This window comes from Alligator sinensis, unplaced genomic scaffold, assembly GCF_000455745.1.
Source record: "Alligator sinensis unplaced genomic scaffold, ASM45574v1 scaffold685_1, whole genome shotgun sequence".
NCBI classification, from domain to species: Eukaryota; Metazoa; Chordata; order Crocodylia; family Alligatoridae; genus Alligator; species Alligator sinensis.
Window position 1 is genome coordinate 280989 of NW_005842336.1, and position 27304 is coordinate 308292.

The 27304-nt window shown below is 41.7% G+C and overlaps 1 protein-coding gene and 1 long non-coding RNA gene across 6 annotated transcripts in view; one reads left to right on the forward strand and one right to left on the reverse strand.

The window, feature by feature from the left end:
• STC1 (stanniocalcin 1) overlaps positions 1-18292 on the reverse strand; it is a 77594-nt gene extending 59302 nt beyond the window's left edge. Inside the window, exon 1 of the mRNA XM_025210148.1 lies at positions 18205-18292. Coding sequence (XP_025065933.1) covers positions 18205-18233 — 29 coding nt within the window. The 5' untranslated portion in view covers positions 18234-18292. The remainder of the gene's footprint in view (positions 1-18204) is intronic.
• Positions 1-27304, forward strand: part of LOC112551103 — a 148053-nt gene that overhangs the window by 102142 nt on the left and 18607 nt on the right. For 2 of the 5 annotated variants that reach the window (XR_003095265.1, XR_003095261.1), the window contains 4 exons: positions 7724-7832; positions 8475-8545; positions 18911-18965; positions 26204-27298. This is a non-coding gene — a long non-coding RNA (uncharacterized LOC112551103). Of the gene's footprint in view, positions 1-7067; positions 7196-7723; positions 7833-8474; positions 8546-18910; positions 18966-26203; positions 27299-27304 lie in introns of those variants that run through there. The other 3 variants (XR_003095264.1, XR_003095262.1, XR_003095263.1) reach the window with 3 other exon arrangements.

Sequence of the window (27304 nt, forward strand, 5' to 3'; positions counted from 1 at the left end):
AAATCAGACTTATTTTAAACTCCCCTCATATAAATATGTAGGCCATCACTAGAGTGTATACACATTTTCCTTGCTCCCATCCTTGTTTATTATGTTGGTTAGACCCCCGCCCCAAGGGAATGACAAGTGCATTAAAAACATTTTTTTTTCAAAACATAAAGATGGTAGAAATAAAATGTTCAATCCATCCCCAGTTAATTAGACCATTTTACAATACAAAAATTGGAGGGGCTTCTAGTAGTGAAATCAGAGAACTAGTAACCACGGTTTCTGAGTTATAAGCCCAGTCTAGGAAAGGAGCATGTTCTAGTAGCTAGAAAATGGGAGCTGAGAGTGATATCCTATGGTCTGTTCTTAGCTCTTGTGGAAGAAGTAGTGCAAAGCCTAGATTTTGATCCTGAAAATGTTCTGTGTCTTACAGATCCTATCCATCTGTTATGTTATAAAAAAAATACTTGATTTTTAAACACCTAATATGCTGTTTTGAAGGATGAGAAAGCCACTGAGTCAACTTGCAAATTGTGCCACTGAAGAAGGCAATTTATCCAGACTGAGCAATTCATGTTGTAAACTCAAACAATAACTGCCTTGAATTATGGTGCTCCCATTTCTCATTGATGCATATTATGACTTAATACAATCAGATGGATGATATGGGTGAATGCTACTTACAAAGAAACGCCATGATATGCCATTTGTTATATATCTTCAAGCATATATTAGCTATCTACTTGGGTGTATTTAGAGTGTGGATTTCAGATATATTTTGCATCTCAAAGACCACTGTGATGCCCATTTCTTGATATATTCTCTGGTTTAGGGTAAATGTCTTCTTATAACTGTGGCTGAAATAAGCACTTGATTTTGTCAGTCAAACAGTATAGACATGGCTTATAAAACAAGGCATTGCTTGAAAGATATGCAAGTCTGAGTGCTTTGAGTACATTTTTTTCTCCCCTGGACCTTACTAAGGATCTTATCCCCTTTTAACTTGCTTGGAATTTTCTTGCGGCAGGGGTGTGGGGGCAGAAAACACATGTCTAGTTTAAATAGCGATTTTCTTTTATTAGTAATTTTAACTTTCCTGAGTTCTTCCAATAAAATGAAACATCAGTCAATGCAATCCTGAGGCCCCAAGCCTACAAAGGAATCTATATGGCAGACCCTACTGAAAAAAAGAAAATTCTGTATCTTGTAGCTAATTATCCGGTAACACTCAGTTTAAACGATCTAAAATGAGCAGAACTAGGGGATTTTAATTCCAGCACCTTTCACAACTTGGCATTTATTCAATTTTAAAAATATTTAGAATATAATATGTTCAAACAGCTAACGAGTAACACTGAAAAATCGACTCACTGAAGCAGCTATGTATCAATGGTGTCTTTTAGATGCCTACAAGCTTTTATCAGGAAACTAATACGGATAAGGATAGATGGTTTTCTGCAGGAGCACAAGTAAGGCTGTCAGAGTGCAGCAGAAACATAAGTCTCTAAAGACAGGTTTGCATAGAAGAGGTCTTTAATTTTGGAGATCTGGTATACAACAGAGTAAGTGGAGGTGGGACATAATGTCTAAAACTTAATCTGTTAAGCATATGCTTGAGAACATTTCCTGTGAGAACATCCAAAGCCCTTGTTGTGTGTAGCAGGTAAGAATGATTGTGTGTGGTCTCTCCTTACCTGTTTACATATGACACTATTTGAGTCACCTTAACAATGTGTTTGTACAAAAAAGGGCTGTTTCTATGGTGACTGTGACACTTTTAAATAGAATAGTTACTATTCCAACAAAGAAAAATTGCCAACTCTGAGCCCATGTTCTTTATAACTCAGCCAAACATCTGTCCCTACATTTCTGTAGATTAGGTTAGTTTATTTCTCCTTAATAATCTTAGTACATAGAGGTACCATCCCATGGCACTAGTGGCATCGCTAGCAAAATTCTGACACTGAGTAAAATTTAGAGACAACAAGAAGTTAAGTGGGATTGGAGTAATCCAGAGGCCTTGTGTTGGTCCTTGACACAGAAGTGAATTTCCTCATTTTTACTGTGATTTGATATAGCAGTGGTAAAAATTGAATGACAAAAACTTATAGTTCCCCAAATTCAACACAGGACCCACATGTTGGCTTAGAAATGGTATTTAAAGGCCTGTTTTTTGGGAATTGGCTTATAGGTATAGATATATGCATTATAAGGGGTCACAATGGGCAGCAGGGGTTAAATGGATTTCTAAAGAGCTTGGGAGACACACACACAGCTTCTCATGGCCCTGGAAGTACACAGGCTGTCTAGCACAACAAGACCAACAAGGACACAGCCTAGGAAACAGGCTGGGAACCAAAGAAGTATGTTCCATGCTGTCCCATAACATAAGTCACACCAGCAACAAGGCCTCAGAGAGCAGGGGGGCCCAAGTCCTGGTTTTGGGGGGACAGACCAAATTAGGAGAAGGCCCAGAAGGCTACGTGGACGTGTGACCACAGAGAGACAACCAACCAGAGATAGCCATGGATGAAGAGTCATCAAGGGGGAAGGAGATTACAAAAGCAGAGAGTGGAGATTAACGAAGCATCCTTCCCGGTCCCTCCCTTTGTCCGTCCCTCCCTGTCCCTCCTTCTCTTCCTTGAGAGGGATTCCCATCCCTGTCCCCTGGGAAGGGTCCCTGAGGCCGCCATGGACAAAGGGCATGCCAGTAGTCCATCTCATGCACCCCACTGGAGGGGGGCTGTGGGCCTCGGCATCCCACCTCCAGACTGCTGACACCTAAGAGAGAGAGCCTCAGAGTGGAGCCTGCATCCTGACCAGATGTACTTTGACTGTGATGACAGCCCTAGGACTGGTAGATATATAATTGTTTGATTGTTTATATTGATGCTTTTCTGTTATCACTTTGCTTCAATAAATCTGGCTATTATCAACTGGCAGGTGTTGTGGTTGGTCTGAGGGTTGTGATCACCCAGAACAAAGGTATAGGTGCTGGGTCCAAATCAAGTGTCAACATCACAGCTAAGGACAATGAAGGCTTACTTGGCCATTACACATAGCGGCAGTGAGGTTAGCAATAACATTTGCCATTCAGGATAGGCAAAATCTCCATGTCTTGCCAGGGGTATGAATCCTTATTACTTCATGAGAGTTTATATATTCCAGGGTGGTACTTTGCTGTAAACCAAGTATTGGTCATTTTGTGATCCACTGTGCCAGATCTTTTTCTGCAGAACAGCTAGCTAGAATGTCGTTCCCACTTTTACATTTGTAAAATGGATTATTCCTATGTAAGTGTAATGCTTTGCACTTATCCTTATTGAATTGTACCTTGTTTCCTTCAGGCTCTTTATCCAAGCTGTCATGGGCATTTTGAATTCTGATCCTACCCTCCAAAGTGCTTGCAACTCTTTCCAGCTTGGTATCATATACACATTTACAGTCAATTAATGAAAATATTGAATGGTACTGGGGCCAGAATAAGTCCCTATACAGAATGTCATATGAACCCCTATACAGAACCCCTTTTTTTCCTTTTCACTCTTTGTCTGTCTTGTCTATTCAGACTGTAAGGTCTTCCAGGAAGGGGCCATCTCCTTCTTTGTATCTGTACAATGTTAAGCACATCAGGGTGTGACTCTTCCTCAGAGCCTCTGGGGGATCTGTAACATCCACAAAATAATTTGGTTCTATTAATCTATAATATGTAGGAGTCTGGCTGTTGACTTTAGCATAAACCAGACAGAATTTTGCTCTGGAAAAGGTTTTTCCAATGGTCAGAGAAAATATGCTTTCAATGAAAATTTTGGGGTTTTCATCAAACAGATGATTTTTTTTTGTCCAAATTTTTACAGGGAAAAGTAATTATTTTCTGGATCATCTGGAAATAGCGGTTCTGTGGGAGCCATTTATATTTGTCCTCTGCAGGGTGTTAACGCCAATAATAATTCTGCAGTAAAAACAGCCCAGCATCTAGCAAAGCGGAAAAACAGCAGCTAAGTGTGGAGAATCGGAAACCTGATTTGAATAAGAGTAACCAGATTGCAGGGACTTAAAATAGAATGGAGACTAATGTAATTAAAATTAAAAGGTTCAAAGCATATTAAAGGGCATTAACATGCAATAAGGAAATTCTTAACCCACTAACGCTCCATATGCACAGTCGTAAAGGAAAAACCAGCCCATAAAAACCATTCTGCTGGTACGGGCAATGGGTTCACTTCCCGCTAAGGGATCAGTAGCTCCAACAAACTTTCCACTTGATGCCATTACATTATTGCAGAATGTCACCATGGTAAACACTTGATTCCAGGAGGTGCAGGCACCCTCCGTTCCCACTGAGCAGGTTCAAACATTAGCAAAACCAAACCCTAATCTTCTAATCACATTCGTACACCTGTTTGGGGCTTTACTAACTTAAATGACACTCTGGACAAGCACTAGGGCACTCCAGTAAAACACAGGAATGGTCACAAGGGGTCCTGTCCTGCCTCTCTCAGATCCAGAAGCAGGCCAAAGCAGCCACACAGTATGCAGCCTTAAACAACTTGCCCACTGGAAAGTGTTCTTGCTTATCAATGCTAGTTTCATAGTTGTTAGGGGCTGGAAGGGACCTTACAGATCATCAGGTCCAGCCCCTGGGGACTTGGGCAGGAAAGACCGCTGGGATCAGATGACCCCAGCAAGATGGGCAGCAAGATGTTTTTTGAAGATCACCAGGGTGGATGACTGTACCACCTCTCAGGGGAGCCTGCTCCAAACCCTTGGTACTCGACTTGTAAAGAAGTCTTTCCTTATGTCTATCCTGAAGCAATCTTCAATTAGTTTGTGCCCATTATTTCTTGTTCTCCCTTGGGGGGCCTTGGTGAATAAATGCTCCCCCAAGCCCTGATGTACACCCCTGATATAAGCCGTCACCAAGTCCCCTCTGAGTCTTCTCTTCTCCAGGCTGAACAGTCCTAATTTTTTCAGCCTCTCCTCGTATGACCTGGTCTCTAGGCCTCTAATCATATTACTAGTTCCCAATGTTTTACTTAGGTGTTATTTTTGTTTTGTTTAGTTATTTTAAGATTGGGGAACTTCACTTTATGAGAGATCTGGGCCAACTGGAGAAGATTTGGAGAAGAACAATAAGAAAGCTACGAGACCTAGAAAATGCAACTTATGAAGAAAGATTGGAAGAGAACTTGGTTTGTTTAGCCAAGAGAAAAGAAGCCTGAGTGACATGGTAGCAGCCTTCAAATATATCCAAGATTACTACAAAGAGGAGGGGTATAAATTGCTTTCCATGCCCTCAGGGTACAGAAATAATGGGTTTACACTGGAGAAAGTGAGATTTAGGTTAGACATCAGGAAAGCTCTGTAACTGGAAGGACTGATTCCTTAGGGAGGTTCTGGAATCTCCATTACTGGAGTTTGTTCCAAACAAATTAGACAGGAGGGGTTTAGGGTCAGTTGATCCTGCTCTAGGGCAGGTGGATGGACCAGATGACCTTTCATGCTCTCTTCCAGCCCCACATCCTAGAAATCTATACGAGTTTCCAAGGTGGTGTTCGATCTGTTAGGCTAAGCAACTTGCAAACTTGAACATGGACCAAAGCAAAATCTCCAAACCCAACTTCAAAGTCCCTTTAAGTTCTCAAAATAGCTTCCCTGTGCTCTTTTGTAAAATGCTTCTTTATTTCAGGGTCTGAAAATTAGCTGAGCTTTCATGGAAATCTGACTCATAATGAATTCACTCCACCAGTCAATAAATCAAAGCAGCAACACAGTCTCATTCAGCAGCTACCACCAGAAATAAACTTCCCGCAAGCCTTTTAGCCTGTATGAAGCATGCAACGATACCTGGGTACAGTCTAAGGACAACGCTCGGTTGCACTGAAAAGTGCCTAATCTTTGAGAGTTGCTGTAAACTTCCTGAAGATTAAAAGAAGAATGAGAGTAATGCACATGGAAGTTTCCTGTTAACATCCCTTGGTAAAAATGTATATCACAACAAAGATTACAGGATGGCTTTTAAATGACAACTAATTATATTCAGCAGCCAAAAGTGGATGTATGCTTTTTCTCCTGCATGCTGCCTTTGATCTGCTCCACTTGAAGTGTAAAGTTCAGAGTTTGTGCTAAGAAGCTTTCTGTATCTTTGGTCCCAAACCTGCAAACTATTCCTTTATGTGAACTGTGAAGCATCTCCTAGTGAAGTCAAAGGGACTACTTACACAAAAAAGGTTATAACTGGAAGAATCCGGCCCCTAGCGTGCATGGCTTCTTGCCGAACTTGCTGTTGTTTGTTTAGCTCCTGTGCAATAGGCGTTTCCTTAGCAACTGCCTTATCCCTTTACAAGTCTTTGTTAATGAGAGCCATTGACGTCTGCTATGTACAAGGATGCTAAAAAGGATGGCACCAATAAAAGCCTCGAAGAGTGCCCAGTTTCCATAAGTAAACATAGCATCACCCACCAAGGAACTTGCTAGAAGGCCTCTCTATTGAACAATAATGTATACAGCCTTTAACATTATCAATGGGAGTATTTTCAAAGCCTCTTAAGGTCAACAGGAAAATACCTTGCCCTTTTCTCTGAGTGGGTAACTCCAGTGCTTGCTGGCATGCATATGGCCATGAGAGAGATGCTCACTGAAATATCTTATTCTTAGAGCTTGAGATCCAATTTCTGCCCAAAGGGAAGATGATTTGTGGTTCAGACTCTGGCCTGAGTGCAAGAGCGTGACGCTCAATGCCTCTTATGCCACCTGAACTAGCTAGTTGGGGTATCTCTATGATCCACTCTAGCTATGGTTAGAATTGTTTTTCCTTTGCATAAACACACCCATTGAACAATTATGACTCCCCATCAAAAAGTACCCAAACTGCATTTTTATGCTTATATTTTGCTGACACAAAGTTGGTGATGCACATGGATGAGAGCAATGCACATGGGTGGAATGACCTCTCAGATTTGGGTATGGTTCAAGGTTTGAATTCTACGCCATACTTTCCCAACACCCCCTTAGTTGTTCAGGTTCGCACGAACTTCTGTCTCACAAGGAGCCACTTGTATAACTTGTTCTCTTTCTAGGACTTGATTCTGCTCCCGCTGACTTCAGTCAACAAGCCTCAGTGGGAGCAGGGGTTGGCTGTGATCAAGCAGCAGAGTCTTTGAAATATGTGCTGCATATTAACAGCAGGCATGGCTACATATGGAAGGTAATTGAGAAACAGGCTTTGACCTGCCATGAAAGCTGAGATTCTCACCAGTATACTTTGTGATTAATGGCAGGAACCCAGTCCAAAACCAACACCATCACTCTTCATTTCAAGCTCTTGAATATCAAACAATACTAAAACTGGAAAACGATAGTGGTTATAACCTCAGATGTGGACAGCATTTTTGGATGTAGTTTGCTACTGTATTTGGTTTTACCTTAGGGTGCAATTAGTTTAAAATGAGTGGTAACCACTAATACCATAACTACCCACATTCTCTGGTAATTTCTGACTGCTCTGGGTGCTTTTAGCATTTTCAATTAGTTTTTTAACAATGAAGAAACGAGCCACAAAGAATTATAGCAGACTTTACTAGCTCTGATAAAATGTTACCGTCCAAATCCTCAGCTGTTATCAATCAATTCTCCTACTCTGAGTTACACTGGCTGTTGATGTGGCTCCACATCATTAGACGGAAAAAAGAAAAGCTGTGTTGCATTTTGACATGTCCTTTCTTTCTATCACCAGGCCCTTCCCTGCATTTAGGCAGCTTCTCACTGTTTTCCAAATACACCCTCAAACTGGCATGACCTGATATCTGAAGATCACCCTTGTATAGTCCACCTCCTGCCATACTGTAAGTACCATGCTAGTGACAGAGACACAACCAGTCTTCTTACATCACCAGTAACCATCTCATATAAAGCTATTCATGAATTTATCAAGCTACATTTTAAAACTAGCTGTATTCTTTTGCCCCCTTCCCTCCCTCCCCACCCAAAATAAGCAACAGATGTAGGCTCTACCCTCAGCTGTGTCACTGGTCTGTTGTGCGACTTCAGGCAAGTCACCACACCTCTTTATACCTCAGTTTCCCTGTGCATAACATGGAGATCATGCCACTGAATTCCTTCATAAAGCACTTTCCAAGCCAAGGAGAGTTTTATGTAAGAGCTTAGTGTTATTATTGCTGTTGTTATGAAGTAGGTAATTTTTAAACCCATGTCCAAGGGACATATAAACAATCGCCGGGTCTAATCTAAGGGATTTGCATGCAGAACTCTCATAACTTGAAAATGAAATCTTTCGACAGTCAAGGCAGGATGTGATTAGTAACTGATGGCACAACTGTGCAACTCTTAATCAACCTTTTAACTCTCCAGCTGGCCAGATGATGAAATGGTGATTTCCTGTAAGTTCCATCAGCCACACAATTTGTGCACAAAATTGGTCTGTTCCTTGCCCCTCACCACTTGCAATAAACTCATTTATCTTTCAGCTTTAGATTCATCCCTGGGAAGAGACCTGTGAACCAGAGAGGCCTATAAACTGCTTAAATCCTCATAATAAGTAAGAATTAACTAGAGTATAAGCTTTGTGCCACTTCTCTGTACACGCTGAATCTCCCTGTACCTGATGATTAGCATAGAACTCTTAGCAGGGGACCAACCGCTACAGTAGCAGATGAGTCACAAAAGCACTACTCTTAAAAATCTGGCCCCCAGAAATTAAAGCGCTCAAAATCCAGAGCCACTTATGAAAGCTGGCATTAATAGGCTGTCATGTACCACCATTCTGGGAGTCTAAAAATACCACAAGACACAGTGTTCACATAAGACTTCTGGTATCTATGTCACTCCATAGAGTTAATAACAGTGAAAGAAAGTTCTGCAGCTGTAAGTGTATCTTGACCCACATACCATCAAAGGTGGCTAGTGGAAGAACCAACCAGGACTGGAGATGGGCAGACCTCTGCCTCAAATGAGCAGCCAGAAGTTTTAGGGCACAGACAGAAGTTACATTTGTCATGTGACTGGCCCCCTGAAAGTGCTCTACAGCCATGCCATGACACACATGCACAGCTGCAGAGTATTTTTAATAGTCCATCACGCAGCAAATTAACCCTCATCAAATGAGGAATCAGATGAAGATGCTCCACTTGTGTTTGCTGGAGTTAATTTGTGGTGCATCATCCTAGCCCTATTCCCAGGGCAGTCTGGCAGGAAGTCGAGGGGGAAGAGGGAGTGAGCTCTGGGCTGGGGTTTGCCCGGCCTGAGCTGGAGTGGGGAGCTGGGTAGATTGGAACTCCCACCCTCCCTTCCAGCTCAGGCTGGACAAACCCCAGCCCACAGCTCGCTCTCCCTCTCCACTCCCTTCCTGCAAGCAGCACTGGAGATGGAAGAGCATGGGGTGGGGGTGGGGCTGGGGGAGAGCGTGGTTCTTCCACTGCAGACAGGCTCGATCCTCATCCACCCTCCCTTCCCCCGACACAACAGGTAAGCTTCTGTTGGGTTGTGGGGGTGGGGGGCACTCTAACTCATGGCACTTCATCTAAAGCACCATGAGTTAGAGCGAGGGCCTTGATGTTTCTCAGCGCCCTTAAAGTTCTTGCATAGCCTCTTGCTAGAACCCTTTGAACCTTTTGAGCTTGTAGATTTTACTTTGATGTTGTCTCATCTTTCTGAGCAAAGCATTCCAGTGATAGAGTCCCAGCTGATTGTGTCGACTTAGGCCCAAAGCCTGCAAACACAGATGTGAATTACTTTATTCACTTGGGGTGTGAGCCAAAGGCCTTGAAGTCAATGGAAAGACTTCCACTGAAATTCTATGGACTTTGGACAGGTCTACTTACCCTCTTGTTGAATTTGTTTTTTTCAAGACATAAAACAATTATGAGAAAGGGGAAATGAATTAAGCCTTCAAATAATTTTTCCTAATGAAAATTTCCCCATGAGCCTCCTTTCCATTTCATACAGTATGTCAGAAGTAGCAAAGATATTTGTTTTTATGGAAAACTGTGGGGTTATAAAGTGAATCCTATTATCAACATAAATGTTACTGGATGACTTGTGATAACAACTGTACATTAGTATGGGAATAAAATCAGCTTTGGACCATTCAAAGTCAAGAAATTAAATAAAAATACAGGCCAATTATTTTTAAAGTAAATAAGTTTTGCTGTTTCCATTTTCAGTTGTCCACATTGAACCAATCTAAAGGAGCTTAACTCTAAGGAAGTGGGAAGGTGTTTCAGGCTGGTGTTATCACAATGCAAGCAAACAAATTATTTATATTAATAATTAATGTGGACATAAGAAATCTGATGTCCCTAGAACAGGGGCAGGCAAAATATGGCCTGTGGGCCAGATCTGGCCCACCAGGTGACTTCATTTGGCCTGTGGGCAGGTGGCTGGCAATTAATCGTATCCAACCCAGCCTGCAGCTGTCCCTGCTGTGCACTGCCCCACTCGGGCAGTGTGCTGTGATCCCACTCTTGTGTGTGGGAGAGCCCCAGCCCGGGCCAGCACACAGCTTTCAGGTAGGGCTGCTGCTGCTGCAGCTGCCTGGGGAACTGCTCAGCTTCCCTGGCCTTCAGTGGCTCCTCCACATGTCCCGGCTGCAGCACTCCAGGCAGCAGGTAGGGAAGCAGTGGCGTTTGGGGGGGTGGGGTGGGGAGTGGCCGCTGGGCAGAAGCGCAGAGCCCGGAGTGTGGGCCCCATGTCCAGTGGGGCAGTGGAGCCCAAATCATCCCAGTTCCATTGCACAGGACTCCTCATCTCATGTGTAGCTCCCAGGACCTCTGCACCACCAGTGGGAAGCCCCACATGATGGAGCCAGCAGCCATCCCCGCTCCCTGCTGCCATGTACAGCTCCTGGGACTTGAGTGGAAGTAGCAATAGCCCTGTGTGATGGATCCAGGCCAGTTCCACTCCCTGCTTCCTGGTGGAGTCTGGGGAGCTGCACGTAGCAGCAAGAAGCAGGAAGCCCTGCCCCCTGCCACTCCATCATGTGGGATTCCTCCCCCCACCCCCCGCCCACCATGGTGCACAGCTCTGGCCAGGTCCCTGGTGCTGCACATGAGATGTGGGGAACCACACACAATGAAGCCAAGTTGGCTTTGCACCACTCCCTGCCACCACATGCAGTTCCTGCCCAGAACTGGCTAGAGCCACACACCACTGGGCAGCTCCACCTGTGTGAGCCATCAGCCCCCAAGGTCTTGCTGCCTGCTGCCGGCAACAGGGGCTGTGCACCATGGGAGGGAGGGGGGCATGTGTGTGGGTGTGGTGGGGTCTCCTATACGCACACCCCACCATACCCACATACCTTCCCCCATGCCCCCCACACCATCACACAAACTCCACAACCACACCCACCCACACATACCCTCCTCCACACCCTGACCATGCACCCACACTGCACAAACACCCCCCCACACCTCCACCACATACACATCCACCCCTCAACCACACCAACACAATATACAAGAGTAAAAATTTATTTTGAACTATTATGCAATCACCTCTATATACACCACACAAACACATGTAAATAAGGACAAAATATTTTTTGATATAAAATTAAAATATGTTATAATAAATGTTTGATTTTTAGTATATGATTTGGTTTTTTTCCAGTTCCAAGATGGCAAACCCCCCTTCCCAAAAGGAGTACTTGCAGGGGGAGGGGAGGGACTTCTGGTGGCAAAGGTCGGGGGTTAAGGGTGGGACTTCCAATCCCAAGATGGCAATCAAGAGGCGGGGCTACCCTTGCGGCCCTCAACAACTCATCAAAACTCATTAAGTGGCCCTCCTGCCAAAATAATTGCCCGCCCCTGCCCTAGAATCACTAACTGAAAATCTTGGCCATAGTTTTACATTTTTTCAGCATCTCAGCTAGTCATAAGCCATTAATAAACATATGCTATTAAACAGACACAATGGTAAAAATCTGAGTCCAGTTCAAGTCTCCCCATGGAATCTTGCTTTTCTTCCACTGAAGAGCATTTTATGGGAAGGCTCATTGGATTATGAGGAGGAGGCATTTTAAAAGATATGTAAAAAGTCTTATTAGAAAATGCACTGCTTTGCTGTAATAATAAACATGATGCCAGGAAAAGGGGAACAGTCATAAAAATCTTTAACCAAAATAATGATTGGCAATGCGTGTGTGTTGGGGAGCGAGTGTCACCTTCATTAAAGTATTTGGTATTGTCAGTTTTGGGAGAGAGGTTGCTAGTTGGAAAAAATTTAGATGGGGCTATTTGGAAAGCAAGATTTTTCTTAGGTAGGCCCAATGTTTCTAACAATTCAGGGCATAAGTTGGTTCATAGGTCTGATCTATCTACCTGTCTGTCACTCCCTTGTTAAGTCATCTTCCTCCCCCTTTTCCTACAGTTCACATTAAATATCCTTATCTCAGTTGACAGGACTGGACCTATAGCAGTTCCCACTTGCATAGGGGTTTTGCTGGAGGGTCATGGGGTAGTCCCCCACTCCACCTAGTCCCAATGACCCCAACCCGGGGCACTCCCTTCCTTTCTAGCTCCCTCTTCCCATCCCTTTCTCTCCACTACTGGCTTTTCTCTCTTTTCTTCTTTTAGCTCTTTCATGACTCTCTTTTCCATTTCAATCCCCGGTTTCTCTCCCACTCTGCTGCAATCCCCTCACCTCATGTCCCACACTTTTGTCTACCCTTCTCAGTTTGGACTCTCTCTTCTCTTCCATAATGCCCCCTGTCCCAGCATATGCCTTCTACCTCTGCGCCTATACACCATCCTCCATCTTGCAGGTTTCCCTTTACTCCTTCCATCTTGGTTCCTTTGCCTCTCCCCAACTCCTGTTCCCCCTCTGGCTTAACTGCTGGACAAGAAACACTTATGCTTTGTGTCAACATACGTCAACAAGACAAGACAGAAATCCCACTCAGACTAACCCAAATGGACTTCCCAGCTCTGCCTGCTGAGAAAGTGCATCAGATATGTTTACTCAGCCTCCCTGTGCCACGCTACACTTTCCTGGGGGCCTGGGAGCTGAAGCCTGAGCCAGCTGTTTAAGGGGTGAAGGGAGTTCCAGCCAAGAGCCATGCCAGTGACTTGTTCCAATTAAAATCTCATGGATTCACTTGGATTATTTCCATCCCAAATCCCAAGAGGGAGGACTGCACATTCAAGAGGATTCAGCAATGCCATGCTTTAATCGCTGTTGCAATCACTGTTTAATCGCTGTTCTTTTTATATTCTGGGAGCTGTTTTAAAGAAAGTCTTGATGCTGTCTCTCAGGACCTGGCATGTGCAGAGAGCAAGGCAGGGAAAGGGTGGCAGCAGACAGGAAAAAGGGTTTTGATTCAGCAAGCCAAATCTGTGATTCAGAGGTCTCCTGCTCTTTGAAAGGGCAGGCTTTATATAATGTTATCGTTATTACTAATAGGATGACTCTGATGGAAGCTAACAGAGTGAGAAAGGAGAAATACAAAGAGAGGGAGAGATTACGTCTGTCACTGTGGGAAACCTCACTATATTGCCACATCCTACGACAGGCCCTTTCTTTTCCCACCCTGTATGTCCTTGACCCGCTATCCCATGAGTCCCCTCACTAAGAGATCCTGGGAGCTATGTGTTGTGCTCCCAGTGTGGCTGGGCCTCTGGGTTTTCATAAAAACAGAAGTCCACATTGAGTACCTGTTGATGCAGGAGAAGGAAGAGAAGCAAGATTATAATCTTTGCTGAACCTCTTGGCTCAATACAGAATTGGTTTCTCTCTCTCTCTTATCAGATTTAAAGTTGGTCCCTAAGAATCGAGACCTTTTAGATGACAAAGCCTGAGAGCTGAAATGCCTGTAACAGTTCCTCAGCACAGATAAGCCCTGCTTAGCACAAGCCCCAGTGGTGAAGGCTTAAGTGATTTACCCCATTTCTGCATCCGTACGTACACTGGGACCAGCTGAGGCTGCTTGGAGCCCGTTGCATAGATTAGAGCATCCATGGCATTGCCCGTATAATTAGTAGGAAAGAAAATCACTCCCTGTCCAAATCTACACCTAAAAGCTTTGTGCAAAATAAAGCAGGCTCAAACGTCTTGGAGGGTGACCCTCCCCTGAAACTTCCCCCTTGAGTTCTTGGCTATTAGGAAAGGCACTATCAATCTGAGAGAGTGAACAAATTACTATATCAGATTATCCAGATAAAAATGCATCAGAGAGGGACATTCCAGCCACCACAATGATTTACTAGCTCTGAGCTGAAAGGGAAGGGGGTGCAATTTGTTTAATACTAAAAACACTTGAAAGCATGCACAAACCCTCAAATGAAATGCAATGAAATATTGCCCAGAGCAATGTGGACATGCCCCATCTTTAAGGCATCAATTTAGATTTTTAGGCATCATGGTTCGTCTAATCTGAGCCACAGAGGAAGAGGATCAGTGCTCTAGAAAACAAGCTAGTTAGAGGTTGTTTTTTTTTAACCCAAATATAACTTGTCTTTGATTCCTTTTCTCACCAAGGGTAAATTAATATGAGATGTACTGGGAAGGTAGAAATGATCAGATTATTATAATTTTACAAAGCTAATTAGTAACAAACTTTCTGATACTGCGAATGAATTTCCCAACTCTGAGTTTCAAGTGGCATGTGCGCTCATTCTGGGTCTTTATGAGCAAAGGGCTTAGACCTCAAGCAACAATTAAGATGGGGAAAGGGTGGCTTTAGGCATCAGTCTGTATCCCCTGCCCTGAGTTAGTCATGGGCTGAAATGAGTCCCTGGAATAAGTCAGAACATCCTATATGCCATTCTAAAATACAGGGAATGCCACTGTCCTGCAGACCATGTTTTGCAACCACAAGCTCAGACAAAGCACATACAAATCCCCACCACCAACTTGATATCCTTCATTCTTCTCACCCCCTGCCACCTCCTTCCTACCACCGTCTAATTTTTCAAACAAACTCTGTATCAGGAGGAAGTTTCAGCTACTACATAGCTATTTCATAGTTGTTTGTACCGCCTCGGTGACACAAAACCAGATAAGTAGTACTGGATCTGGCACAGAGTGTACATTCATACCCAAAATGAATGCAAAAAACATCCTGTAAATAAAAAATGCTTAGCAAAATTAGCTCCATCAAACCAATTTACAAATATGGTATTACTTCTGAAACATGGGTCTCACAAAAACCTGCTTTATAAAAATCCTCAGGATACTTACAGAATTTGGTTCAAAATATGTTGCAGAAAAGCAAAGCATTTAATCTTTTAGAAAAGTATAACTGCACATTGAAATTGCTTACTCCTCTTAACAAGGCCTCACATTTTTGCATTTCATCTACTTTCAATTAAAGCAGCTTAACATATTTTAAGGATGCATGTCACCCTTATCCTAAACGTCTGTAATTGGTTTTCAGAAAAATACTTGTGATTCTTCATCACTTAAGCATATAATCACCAGTCTTAGGAAAATTGAGAGTTTAGTTCCTTTGTTAGACAGCAACATGCAAAAGGGAAAAAAAGTAAAGAAAAACAGAAGTCATTTGGAATTAATTAAAGTTTGGCACAATAGAAGATATTCCATAAAATTAACCTGGGAACTGAAAACAGCAACTACTGATCTGTAATGTTACTGAACCTGAAAATCTAGTTTGCTTATGAACCACTGTAAAATTCCACTGCCTCCATCATAAAATATTTTTTTATGGAAAGAAGTATATTCTGTTGGTTAGATCATGGGACTCCATGTCAAGAGTTTTGGGTTCTAATGTCATTTTTACTCATTCTTGTCTTTGTACCTCACTTTTTCCTCTTGGTTAAATACAGATAATGATAGCTGAAATTGTGCTAGAATAAAAAAAAATTGCTATGTGCAGAAATGACATTTTTTGAACAAAACAATTTTATTTTCAACAAAACGTTCAAATGTTTTGCCAAAAAGCGGGGTGGGGGGGGGAGGGAGGGGGAATGAAAACTGTTTTTCTAAGAAACATGATTTTTGGAACCTTTGTGTTTTGGCTGAAAATTATTTTTTAAATAAACATGTTGATGCCTGTTTCATTAAATAGTGATTTTATCACAAACTGGGTGTCAGGATTTTTGGTTTCTTAGTGAAACCATGAAACATTTCACATAAGATGTTGAAAAAAGTAAAAATAATTTGTTCTTTTAAATTTCCTGCACAAAATAATTGTTGCTGATAATTTTCTAATAGTACTTGTTCAAAATCACAGAAATTTTGTGAGGCTTAACTCTATTAATGCACTGAGATCCTCAAAGAGAAAAAATGGACCTGAGTTTAAATATGGCAAGGGATGAAGTAGCAGCTGTAGTTTATGGAAACTGGATTACACAGTCCTATGATGCTTTGTAGAGAGAAGGTGAACAAGAGACAGGACAGGCCTAGGTGTACTTGTCCTTCCTGATTTTGTGGTGAGCCTCATCTTCTCAGATTGCTGGATATTAACAGACACTCCAAAAGGAAGTATAATTTTAAGGCCCATTAAGAGCTTGGTACAAAAAGCTAAGGTAGCAATGTTTTTAAGGTGAAGGGACTGAACCTCGGGAGATTTGGGATCACTTTCCCATTCTGCAGCAGACAGTTTATGCAACTGCAGGCACATTGTTTTGTGCCTCAATTCCCTCTATAAAATGGGCAAATGACAATTCCTTTGTCTGCCCTGTCTGCTTAGACTTCAAGCTGTTCATACAAGGACTCTCTTAGGCATATGCACTGTACCTAATGCAATGAGGCGCTGATCTCAACTGGGGCTGTGAGATGCTGAAGTGATACAGATAATTAATAATGGAATGATTCTGCTGGGAAGGGCTTGCACTCTATCACCCCATATTTGGGGGAAATGGCCTTTTTAGTTTTAAAGATTGAAGGTAGGGCCCCAGAGTCCCAACTGAAAAAGCTCTTATTTAACAAGAAGTTTGAGACACATTAGAAAATGGACACTGTTGAGATCTAGCTCTCTAACACTTGGACTTAAGACAAGTTTTAAAGGTATTTAGGTCTGAGTCAGAGGCCTCAATACCTTTAAAAATCTTGCCTTTAGGCTCCCCTTCCTTTTTTCACATACATGTTTGTAGAGTAATTGGTACATCAGATGTTTTAGTATCTTATTCTGAACAGCATGAATAAATGCCATCATGTGCTATTATTAATGTGCAGCTAATTTCTGTGGAGTGCAGGAAGTCCTATCACAGATACTTACTATTTCCTGTACTTTTATAATTCTCTGGACTGCTTTGCTAGCATCCACTTAGAGGAAGTAAAGTTGTTTTTTGACACAAAAATGACGTTTGATGCCTCATTGTTTGTCTGAAGAGCATCTGACTTTTGACACAAGGAAGAATACTTACAGGCCTGAATATATCATGAAGCCTGATAATACAGCCAAACAGGAAATAATATTATAACCAATGTAGGGACTAAGTAGATAAATAGAGGCACTGAGAGATTAACTGATGTGTCTGAGATCACAGAAATCATCTGGTTCCATAGCTCAGATGCTTTTACTTTGCTGGTGTAAAAACTGACCCTGTGCAAAGGATCAGCACAGATTTACAATGACACCCATCTGCACCACGAGGACCTAGGTGTTGTTCTGTGCCCTGGCGCAGGTTTCTGACATAATTACCTGCCAGGCAATACTAGTCCTAGCTCAGGCTTTTGGCTGGTCATGGAATCTAGACACACGACTCCCCTTCTGTTTGGTTCAACTTCCCATTTGTGCAATATAACTAATTCTTTCCTCCCTTTGTATACGCACTTCAGAATCTCCAGGTAGAGTCCTTTTTTTAGAGCCTTATAATAAGCTTAATTTGTTTTGCTCCTCGAGGCTCCTTGCTCGAGGCACTGCACATTTAGCATTATTATTAATGCAACACCTGTGGGGCAGGGAGTGACTTCTTGTTCTGTGCCCATACCACACCTAGGACCATGGGTTGCTGGTGCAGGACTTGGGCTCCTAAGTGCTACTGCAATACAAATAAATACCTAGTAATTAATTATTATTGCTAATAATAGCATCATACAATTCAAAAGACCCTCCAAACAATGGAATGATAAAACAGTTCATGTGCTCTAGTTTTCTAGCACACACCACAAAATCTAAAGACCTTCAGATCAGGGGTCCCTTCTTGGCTCTGTGTGAACTAATGTCAATTATTTTCTATGCCCTTGGGTCCAGTGTGAAAAATGGCAGTACTTATTCCTTTCTTTCATGGCTTGTCTTACCTAGTTAGATTCTCAGCTCTCCAGGACATAGGCTGTCTCTTCCTGTGTATGTAGAGTGCCTAGCACAGGAAGGCCCCAATCTTGATTTGGGCCTGGAGATGCTACTGTAAATAAAAAATAATGTTTAGTGCTGCAACCATGTCATTTATTTGTTCTTTAAAGGGTTAGACTTTAATTCTTCAGCACAAGTTTTGTGCTGGTAACCACAAACACGAACAAATGTATGCAAATAAACTTGTTATTTCCAATGCAATTTGACATCTTCAAACATCCTACGACCATCATATGCATTTTATTGAAAGACAGATGCTATTTGTTCGGTTTTTTTCCCCCTCCCAGAGAAAGAAGCATATTGACTTAATCTACGGGTTATGACAAAAATGCTCACATCAGTTCACAAGTTTACAGAAAAGAAAGAAAAAGTGAGCCTAGATTTCAAGCACATTTAAGCTATTCAGAGGCTACAATGTATGAAAATGCAAACAGCAATAGTTTTAAAACGAACAGATTTTAGAAAACTAAGCACAAATGTTTGCATATATATGATGGATGGGGTAAGCTGAACATGTGAATGTGTGACTATATATACTTGTACAAGAGTACATGTGTAATGTAGGGTATAAGTGTGTGGCACAAGTGTATATTCAGTAATGTAGTTGTGTTGATGTGTGGATATACCTAGTAATATAGTCATTATCCTCTTTAGTCTAAGGCAACTGCATTTCCTCTCGTGACTGATGCAGTGCAGTCTCCGATGGCTGGTAAGCTTGGTTTTCACCTAGAATGTACAGTTACTGACTGGATGTAAGGTGGTAGCTACTATCACAACTAGGATAGCAGCTCTTAATGCCAAAACCTTGGTCTACGCACTTGTGCTCTGCATCTTGAATGCTTTGGTTCTCAATGCAAATTAGGCTATAATTTGTACCATGCCTCCCGTTCACAGGCTGATTGTCTCCAGCTTTGCATGTCAATACAGCGCTAACTTCAGGGCTGTTTTGAACAGACCTTGTATCTTTTCTGTTGCCCACCAGCTGTGGCTGCCAGAGCACAGCTGTCCATAAAAAGGATTTTAATGGGGAGCTGCTTATCAGACATCCTAACAGCCAGACATTGCTAGCTGTACCTTCATAATCAGAGCACTGATACTTGGCATTTTTGCTCACTGAAAGAATTGAGAATTTAGGATTGCATCGTGCCATCTTATTTTCATTAGCTTCCTCAGACAACTTACAGGAAAATGGATCAGCTTCTTGACATGATGGCTGTAGGTCATCCATAATTCACATGTAGAGATCCAGGAGGTCAGAACCACTGCCTTGTGGATTTTCAATTTTGGCTGCAAATTTATGCCTTTCCTGTGCCAAAGGCATTCACATAATCTTCCAGAGATGGTGCCAACTTCAGCAATTCCCTTGGAGATTTCACCATGGACATAGACTTCATGCAGACAGGTGAGTTCATCTACAGCTTTGGAAGCACATGCCCTCCAATGGTGATGACTGGTAGTATGCAGGCCTTGCCAGCAGCAGACTGGCATGTAACCTCTGTCTTATTAAAGTTACTAATGTGTCCAGTGTGGAAGCATTCAGCTGCAAAGCAACATGTAATGACTTGCATATTTTTCTGGGAATAAGCAACCAAAGCCCAGACGTTCACGGAAAAGTTCCTCAAGTACCCTTATTTTTGCTCCCAGCCATCTAGGATCAAACAGCTTTCCCTCGATCTTAGGTCTAAGCTGAATGGCTGCATCACAATCAGGACGGGCAACTAGCAGGATGGCAGCAAGCAAGACACTAACTATTTGGCCATGAGAACACAGCCTTCTTTCAGTTTTGTGTTACTGGAAATGGATTGGAGGTATTTCCATCGTCCCTCAGTCTTGCCATCATTCCATCACGGAATATATACACATGCACATGCATATAGAAACATACGGTATACAAGGGGAAGTGTGAATGTGTACATGTATGTGGGTGTAAACCATGCCTGTATCTATAATTTGATAGTGAGTGAGTGTATATTATACTTGTAGATATACAAATGTGAGGGTTTGCTCTCCCCTTTTTATGTAAAAGGATGTTTCTTTACATGCTCCTCATGCCACATGAGCTGCCAAAAATGACAGTCATCTGCTCAGCAATGTGTCCAAGGCATTATTTGAGATATTTTTCTTAACCACAAAATAAGTGGATTACTAACCAAAACATCACAACTCCTGCCAAAGCACATTTATAAAAGAACACACAATGAAAAATTAAATAGATTTAACCCATGGAAAAAAAAATAGGAGGCTGCAATGATGGAGAGAGAATAAGAGGATACTTTGGTAGTTTCTATCCCTTTTGCCAGGGATGTTTGAAAACAGGCCACTTAACTATTGGTGCCTCTTTTTTCCTATTTCAGAAGTAGAATATTATTATTTCTCTACCTCGCAGGTTCACTGTGAGTCTTAATTTTTGTTAAGGTCTTGAACAATCTCAAACTTTAGACTGCAAACTTTTCCAGGAAGGGACTGTATATTACTTTGTGTCTGTATAGTGATTTAAAAAAACTATTTAAACATGATTTAAAAAAACTAAAGAAGGAATGTGTTTCAAGATGTAAAATATGACTGGTACTAAGTAGTTACAGCCTAATTCTCAGCTGGTATAAAACTTTATTCCATTAATGTCCATTAACTGGATCTGTGCCAATTCACACCAGCTGGATATCTAGCACTTCAAAGAAGTAGACATCCTTTTGATATCTTTGCTTCCATCACCATACTGTAAAAGCAGTTCCATTGATTCTAATGTCACTACCTTCAGAGTAATCAATTAATCAGCGTAAGTGAATCGAAATATAGCAGTTTATTATACCAGCTATCTGGAAATGTTTTATACCCATGTCATGGTTCATTGCCTACACTTTAAACAATTGTAATTAGTTTGGCCTCCAAGATTTCTCCATGCTAATTCTTTACATAGTTGGGGTTACTTAACCGTGAAATATAAAACAAGGCCACATGTGTTTCTAAACAAAATACTTACATGAATATTTGAAGTCATATTCTCCATCGGTTGCAGTCTCACAGAGACGGTGTTAATCAAGAGTGGCTCCAATGGAGTTATGCTGATGTGAGAGCAGTGAGAGATCAGAATCAGGCCCTAGGCATCTACAGTTTCCAAACTGGAACTTGGGCTTAATGATCTAAAGGCCCTTTCTCATCTCTGACATCTATGATCCTCTGACATTTAAACAAAAGACACTCATCCCACAGCTTTCATTATGAGGAACTGGAATCCTGCCATTCACAATATTACCATCATCTTTCTACTGATGTCGTGAAGAGTGCATGCATTCTTCAAAAATGTTTCTAAGCACAGAGCTGACCAAAAAGGGAGAAACAGACGTGCATCCCTTGCAAAAAGCCAACACAAGGACACTACAGCTTAACTGCTTAGGTTATTGGGGAGACTGGGTTGCTTCATCACTACAGCTGGGTGGAAATTTTCAAATGTTGTTTTGTGACGTTTATAAAGCAGAAGGTTCATTTTTGGCAACAAAGAACTTTTCATTTAGAAATTTAAGTTAATTTATAGGAAAAATGTAAGAGAGGTCTAACCAAGCAAATCAACAGCATGTTTAGGGGTTACTGAAACAAAAGGATTAACTGACCTGATCTAAGATCAGGATTCACCCAAGCCATGGGATGACTGTACAACCAAAATTAGTGTGCACAGAATGATATAGATACTCCTCCCACCGGCCTCATTAAAACATACACATTGTTCCCAGCACTCATGTACTGGATGGTGTATTTTGACCATGTTTTTTGATTTTTCATTTCTCCCTACAATGCTTCTTTCCTTTCCCCTAAAAGATCGAATCCTTCAGTGATAATTTCTCTGTAAACTTCACCCAGCGAGAAAATAAAACAAGCTACTTGACTTAGGTGGTCGTGTATACAAACAGCATAGTGAATCCACAGCATTGAAGGAATGGTGTGATCTCATCAAATAAGGGTAGGGAAAAATTCCTAGAAATATGCAGAGCCAGCTCCATACTGATGTAAATAACCAAGATCCTCAGTGTCATCACTCCAACAAGATTAACAGTACTCTGAAGACTTATGCCAGCTGAAGATATGGACTGTAACTCACATGTGAATAATTTGTGATCAGAAAAAGAAACAAAAAATCAGCCAAATCCAACAAATAAATTGGTCTCAGTGAATATTCAATTTGATTTATTCTTCTAGCAAATATAATCAACAGCTCAGAGGACTGCTCAAGGTACAGGTCCAGAAGATTTGCCAAAGCATTTAGCTGCCTAAAGATAGGTCTTGGTGCCTGATAGGATTTACAGATTCTGCAGAGTTTCCACTCTTGTGGCTGTACTGCTTCCAGTACCAAAGCTACGTCACGTAGAAGTGTCTCTGCCGGTACTGAATTGTGCCACATAAAAAAACCCCTACACAATAACAGACCTGCCTTCTACAAACACCAATATTGCTGAGAGTTTCCTATGTGTAAAAGCTAAGAAATAAAGGAGGATGGACTTCAGAAGTTGGATGAACAGAGCTTTACGGTCTCCAGGGCTGTCAATACTAACATGCATTTATTATTTCAAAATTGGAAAGTGTTGCAAACCAAGGCATCACTTTCAAAGCTAGCTAAACTTTCACAAACCAAATTCATCCCTGGGAGGAATTTATCCCCACTTATTTATTGCATAACTATCCCTAGAAAATGCTTCAGAAAGTTTGAGATACAGTCTGGCTTGTGTTGAGTCCTCACGCATGGGATGTACCCTTCGTGTGAGTCACTAAACAGATGTGGAAGCATCTGTGTCACATGAAGTGCAAAGCAGTATTGGAAGGAAAAAAATCCATCTTTCATGCCAGTCTTAGGAAAATGTCATGAGAATTTGCTAGCCCTGGCACAAAACCTACTTGCTTGTTCTTTAACATAAGGACTAGACATGGAACAATTAAAACCCCTATTAATATTCAGTTCTTCCATCATAAGAAATTCTTCTCCCTGGGTGAGTAGTTGTGTAACATTTCATAGGCTGGTGTCTGTTAAATGCCTTTTCCTTGTGAACAGTTCCTGGCTAATTTAAATATTTTTTTCTGGGAAGTGTGACACAGCAGAGATTGTAATAGATGTCCCAGGTGATGACAAACCAGACCATAAGACAGACAAACCTTGACCCAACGACCATTGAGTCCATTTGGCTTGAGAACAGACTCTAACTCTGGATTCAATGAAAAACCAAAGTATTGTAAAGGGTTTGTCAAGTAGCTAATTACACTAGCTCTTAACACTTCCTTCAAGACTGAATGAACACGTGACTGTACATTACTAAGGTGCTTTTGGCTTGCATTTCTCCATGGAGGGTCCCATTTTATTTTCCTCTCCTAACAAAACTCTCAGATGGAGGCATGTGATTCCTGGGGGAACATGAACAAGGAATATTTCTTAATACACGTATTAGGCTAATGCGCATGAAGTTGAAGCGTGTGTAAAAGCCTGTGTAGACACGCCCAATGTGTCCTAAGAAAGTTCCTAAATTGATAGAGCCCAAAGCCAAACATGTCTTTGTTTGCAAAGATTGCTACAGAATGAAAATAGTAGTCTAGTATTTCCCTGATACAAGAGACATGCATTAATGCTGCTACAAAAAGGAGAAGACTTGGGGAGAATTCTAGTCCACCAGTAGAAAACACAGCAACTGAAATAAATGCAAAATAGGACTCGCGCAGTGCTCTAGTTACAACATCAGTGTCTATACCACCAGTCCAAAACCCATTTTCATTTTCTAAATAACAAAAGGGTTCTGCCTTCTGAAGCAACAGCAAGTACATGGGGTACTTTAGAAACTGTTTGTGGCGAAAATCCAACAGCAAAGGCCCTGGACTGGAGGTGCCCTTTTCTTTCCAGGTAGAGCCCAAGCTCAGTAAAAAAATACTTGTTGTCCTTTTTCAACAGTAAGTTTCTCACAGTGAAAGTTAAAGGGAAAAGTGTATTTGGACTCTTCCATGTTAGGAGGTGGGCTTGATTTTGACTGTCCAGTTCCAAACATGCCTTCCTGATGGTTTTGGCTCTGAACAGAACTCAGAATCGGAAAGCGCTTTGGATACCATTCAGTCTTGTGAGAACATCCGATTCCAGGGCTTTCCACCAGTTGGGGCCAAACACAACTCGTGAGATTCGAGTGATCTCTGTTTTGACCCCTGTATCCAGTTTGACCAGGTTGACATTTGACCAGGATGTGGACTCTTACTCCAGATGATATTCTTGAACCTATTTCTTCTCACTGGGTTTGGACTGAAATGTGCCTTCTCACGAGCAAAACACTAGCACATTTGTTGCCTTTCTCCCCAGTGGGCTGCACCCAATTTAAGCAACCTGCTCCAAGTTTTCTATTGCAGAGAAGGCCTGCAGAAGAGCCCTTTTTTACTGTTTTCCTTTTTGCAAAATACCAATTCTTTCCTTTTCTTATAATTCAGCCTATCACAAACCCTGTTTAAAAATTAAAGTGTCATACAACTGTTTGGTTGGGCTGACATATATTTCCCATGTCTCCTTCAGGTTAAAAACTTAGGAAATTGCTTCTTGGCACATATGGAAACACAGTGGAAAAGTGATTCTTTCATTAAACACCTCCTCACAGTATCATTGGTAAATTCTCATTTGTCCATTACAAAAGGAAACCTGCTTTACAGAAAAGTGAATGACCTTTCCTTAAGACTTAATGCTCTTTTTATTGCATGAGCTCTAAGCTTTGAGCAATAATAGTCTTTTACCTTGACAGATCAACTTTCATCCCAAAGCACTTTCCAAGCTGTGCCCCCCATCAACCTAAAAGAAACTATGCAGGGGCATAACCTGCATTCAAACCCATGGAAACGCTGACTTTGTATAATCTTACTGATAGATCTGTGCCTGTGTACTGTTTGCCCCTCTGGAGCTCTCTGCAGTAACGGTGCCAATGTACACTCTTTATCACTGAAATGATGTCACTTTGGGGATAGATACTAACAACCAATCAGAATATTTCCAGATGATGGGGCTAGTGGAAATATTGGCCAATGATCTGCTTTGCGGGATCTGTGCCACTGTTTATCTATCTTTAAAATGGAACTAAAGACATTTTTTTCTCCTTTGCAGGGGTGGTGTTCTGCTCTCTTTTAAACATAAAACCTTCACTTACAGTAGATATTTCCTGCTTTTGTAAAGATTAGGGCTCCGAAGGGGTGCATGGAGAGCGCTGCCAGTTGAAAACAAAATGAAAGTGAAGAGCTACAGAAATCTAATTTCTTACAAAATAATTCTCCACAAGCTGTGTAAACTCTCTCTAGCTGAACAAATACTGGAAAGACAAGACAAGAAAGACAAGACAAGAAAATAAATGATTTTTTTTCTCTTTTGGAGTGAAATTCCTGTGATAACCCTGATGAGCAATCTGGGATCAGATAGGCAACCAAAAGATTTGCTAGATTTGTCAGGAAATGGAGTTCAGTAAGGCACCCAAAAGTCTGCGTGCCCCTCTGAGCTATCAGGACCTACCAAATCTGTAAAGTGATGTTGGAAATTATATGAGGCCAGGATTTTTTGGTAGCATTTCATCATGTCCCCATTCCAAATCAAGGTTGAAAAAACAGTCGAAAGGTAAAATAGTTGGGGGCCTTACAGCACTCTCATTTGCTACTGTTGAATGGAGTTTTCAGAAGCAAGGCATGCTCACCTGATGCTAACATTCACCTAGCCTTGGGCTCCGTGTTTCAGCCATACAACACATTTTAGAAAATGAAAAACACACTCTAAGAGCCTGCTTTACCCACAGGTTTTGTACCAATACAACTATTTAATTTAGGGATGCAATTTCTTTTACTAAAATAATTTAATCAATACAACCTCTAATATGGGGGTAATTATGTGCCTTATATGGTTTTAGCTTATTCCCTTTCTCTTAAAGGAATAACTTAGCACTTTTGTACTGCCATAACTAGATCCACCTCAGAGAGCAGAGGGCCTGTCCTTTTGATCGAAGCTGGACAACCACTGGCTGCTGCTCACACTCCAGAGATGACTGCATTTCAGCTCATTTGTCTGCAATACAGGAAATGCTTTGAGCAGAAGACTGGCTCCACTTCGCTTACCAAACCTATCATATGCTGGATGATACCCACCCAAAAAGTCTGTGGATGTCAGGATTGTGGGACCCAATCTGGAACTGAGTCTCGTCTTCTTGACTTGATTTATGCTGGTCAAAATGAGGAGTAATTTCAATGGCATCAGTGAAGGTGCTTTAGAGCAGCGGTTCTGAACCAGGGGTACGTGAAGCCTCATCAGTGGGGTACGTGCAATATATTTCATACATTGTCTAACACAGGTCGAAGGGCCTAAAAAAAGTCTTGACAATTTGAAATTGCCGGGGTTTTGCTGCCGTAAAATGTGCATGTGTGTGGAAACCAGATATCCTACTCCTGCTCCATGCCTCAACCTTGCACTGGAAACATTGCTCCTAGGGGGTACGTGAAGTCTCACTCTGAGACCAAGGGGTACGTTGACTGAAAAAGGTTCAGAACCACTGCTTTAGAGTATATTCAGAATTAGGTTCTAGATGTTTTAGGGTGCGTTCCCTTTCCTACTGAAGTGAAGTGCATATACCTATGAGCCCCAATGGCAATGGAAAAGGGCTCTTGCTTTTACAGTTCTTTCTGGCAAGGATCTAGCTTCCCCCTTATCTTGGTTCTGTGCATTTTATCTGCATAAGCCTGGTCAGACTCTTTTGCAACAGATCTGATCCCATGTTCCACAACAGAAATTTCTGAAGTGCTAGGATGTGAGCTAAACTATGTATGGCCCCTGATTGATGTAACTAATCTGTTTGTTCCAAGCAAGCCCTTCTGAAGGGAGCATTACTCAGGTCATCCATCTTTGTATCAGTTCCAGATGAAATATGTCTTTATTGTCTCTAAATAAAATAATCACAATATTTTAGGTGAGCAGCAGTGGGCCAAATATTCTACAGGTGCAAAGCAGCATAGCTCTATCAATTTCTTTGCCAAGAATCTGACTTATCCTGCCTTGAACAATCTGTCTCACTC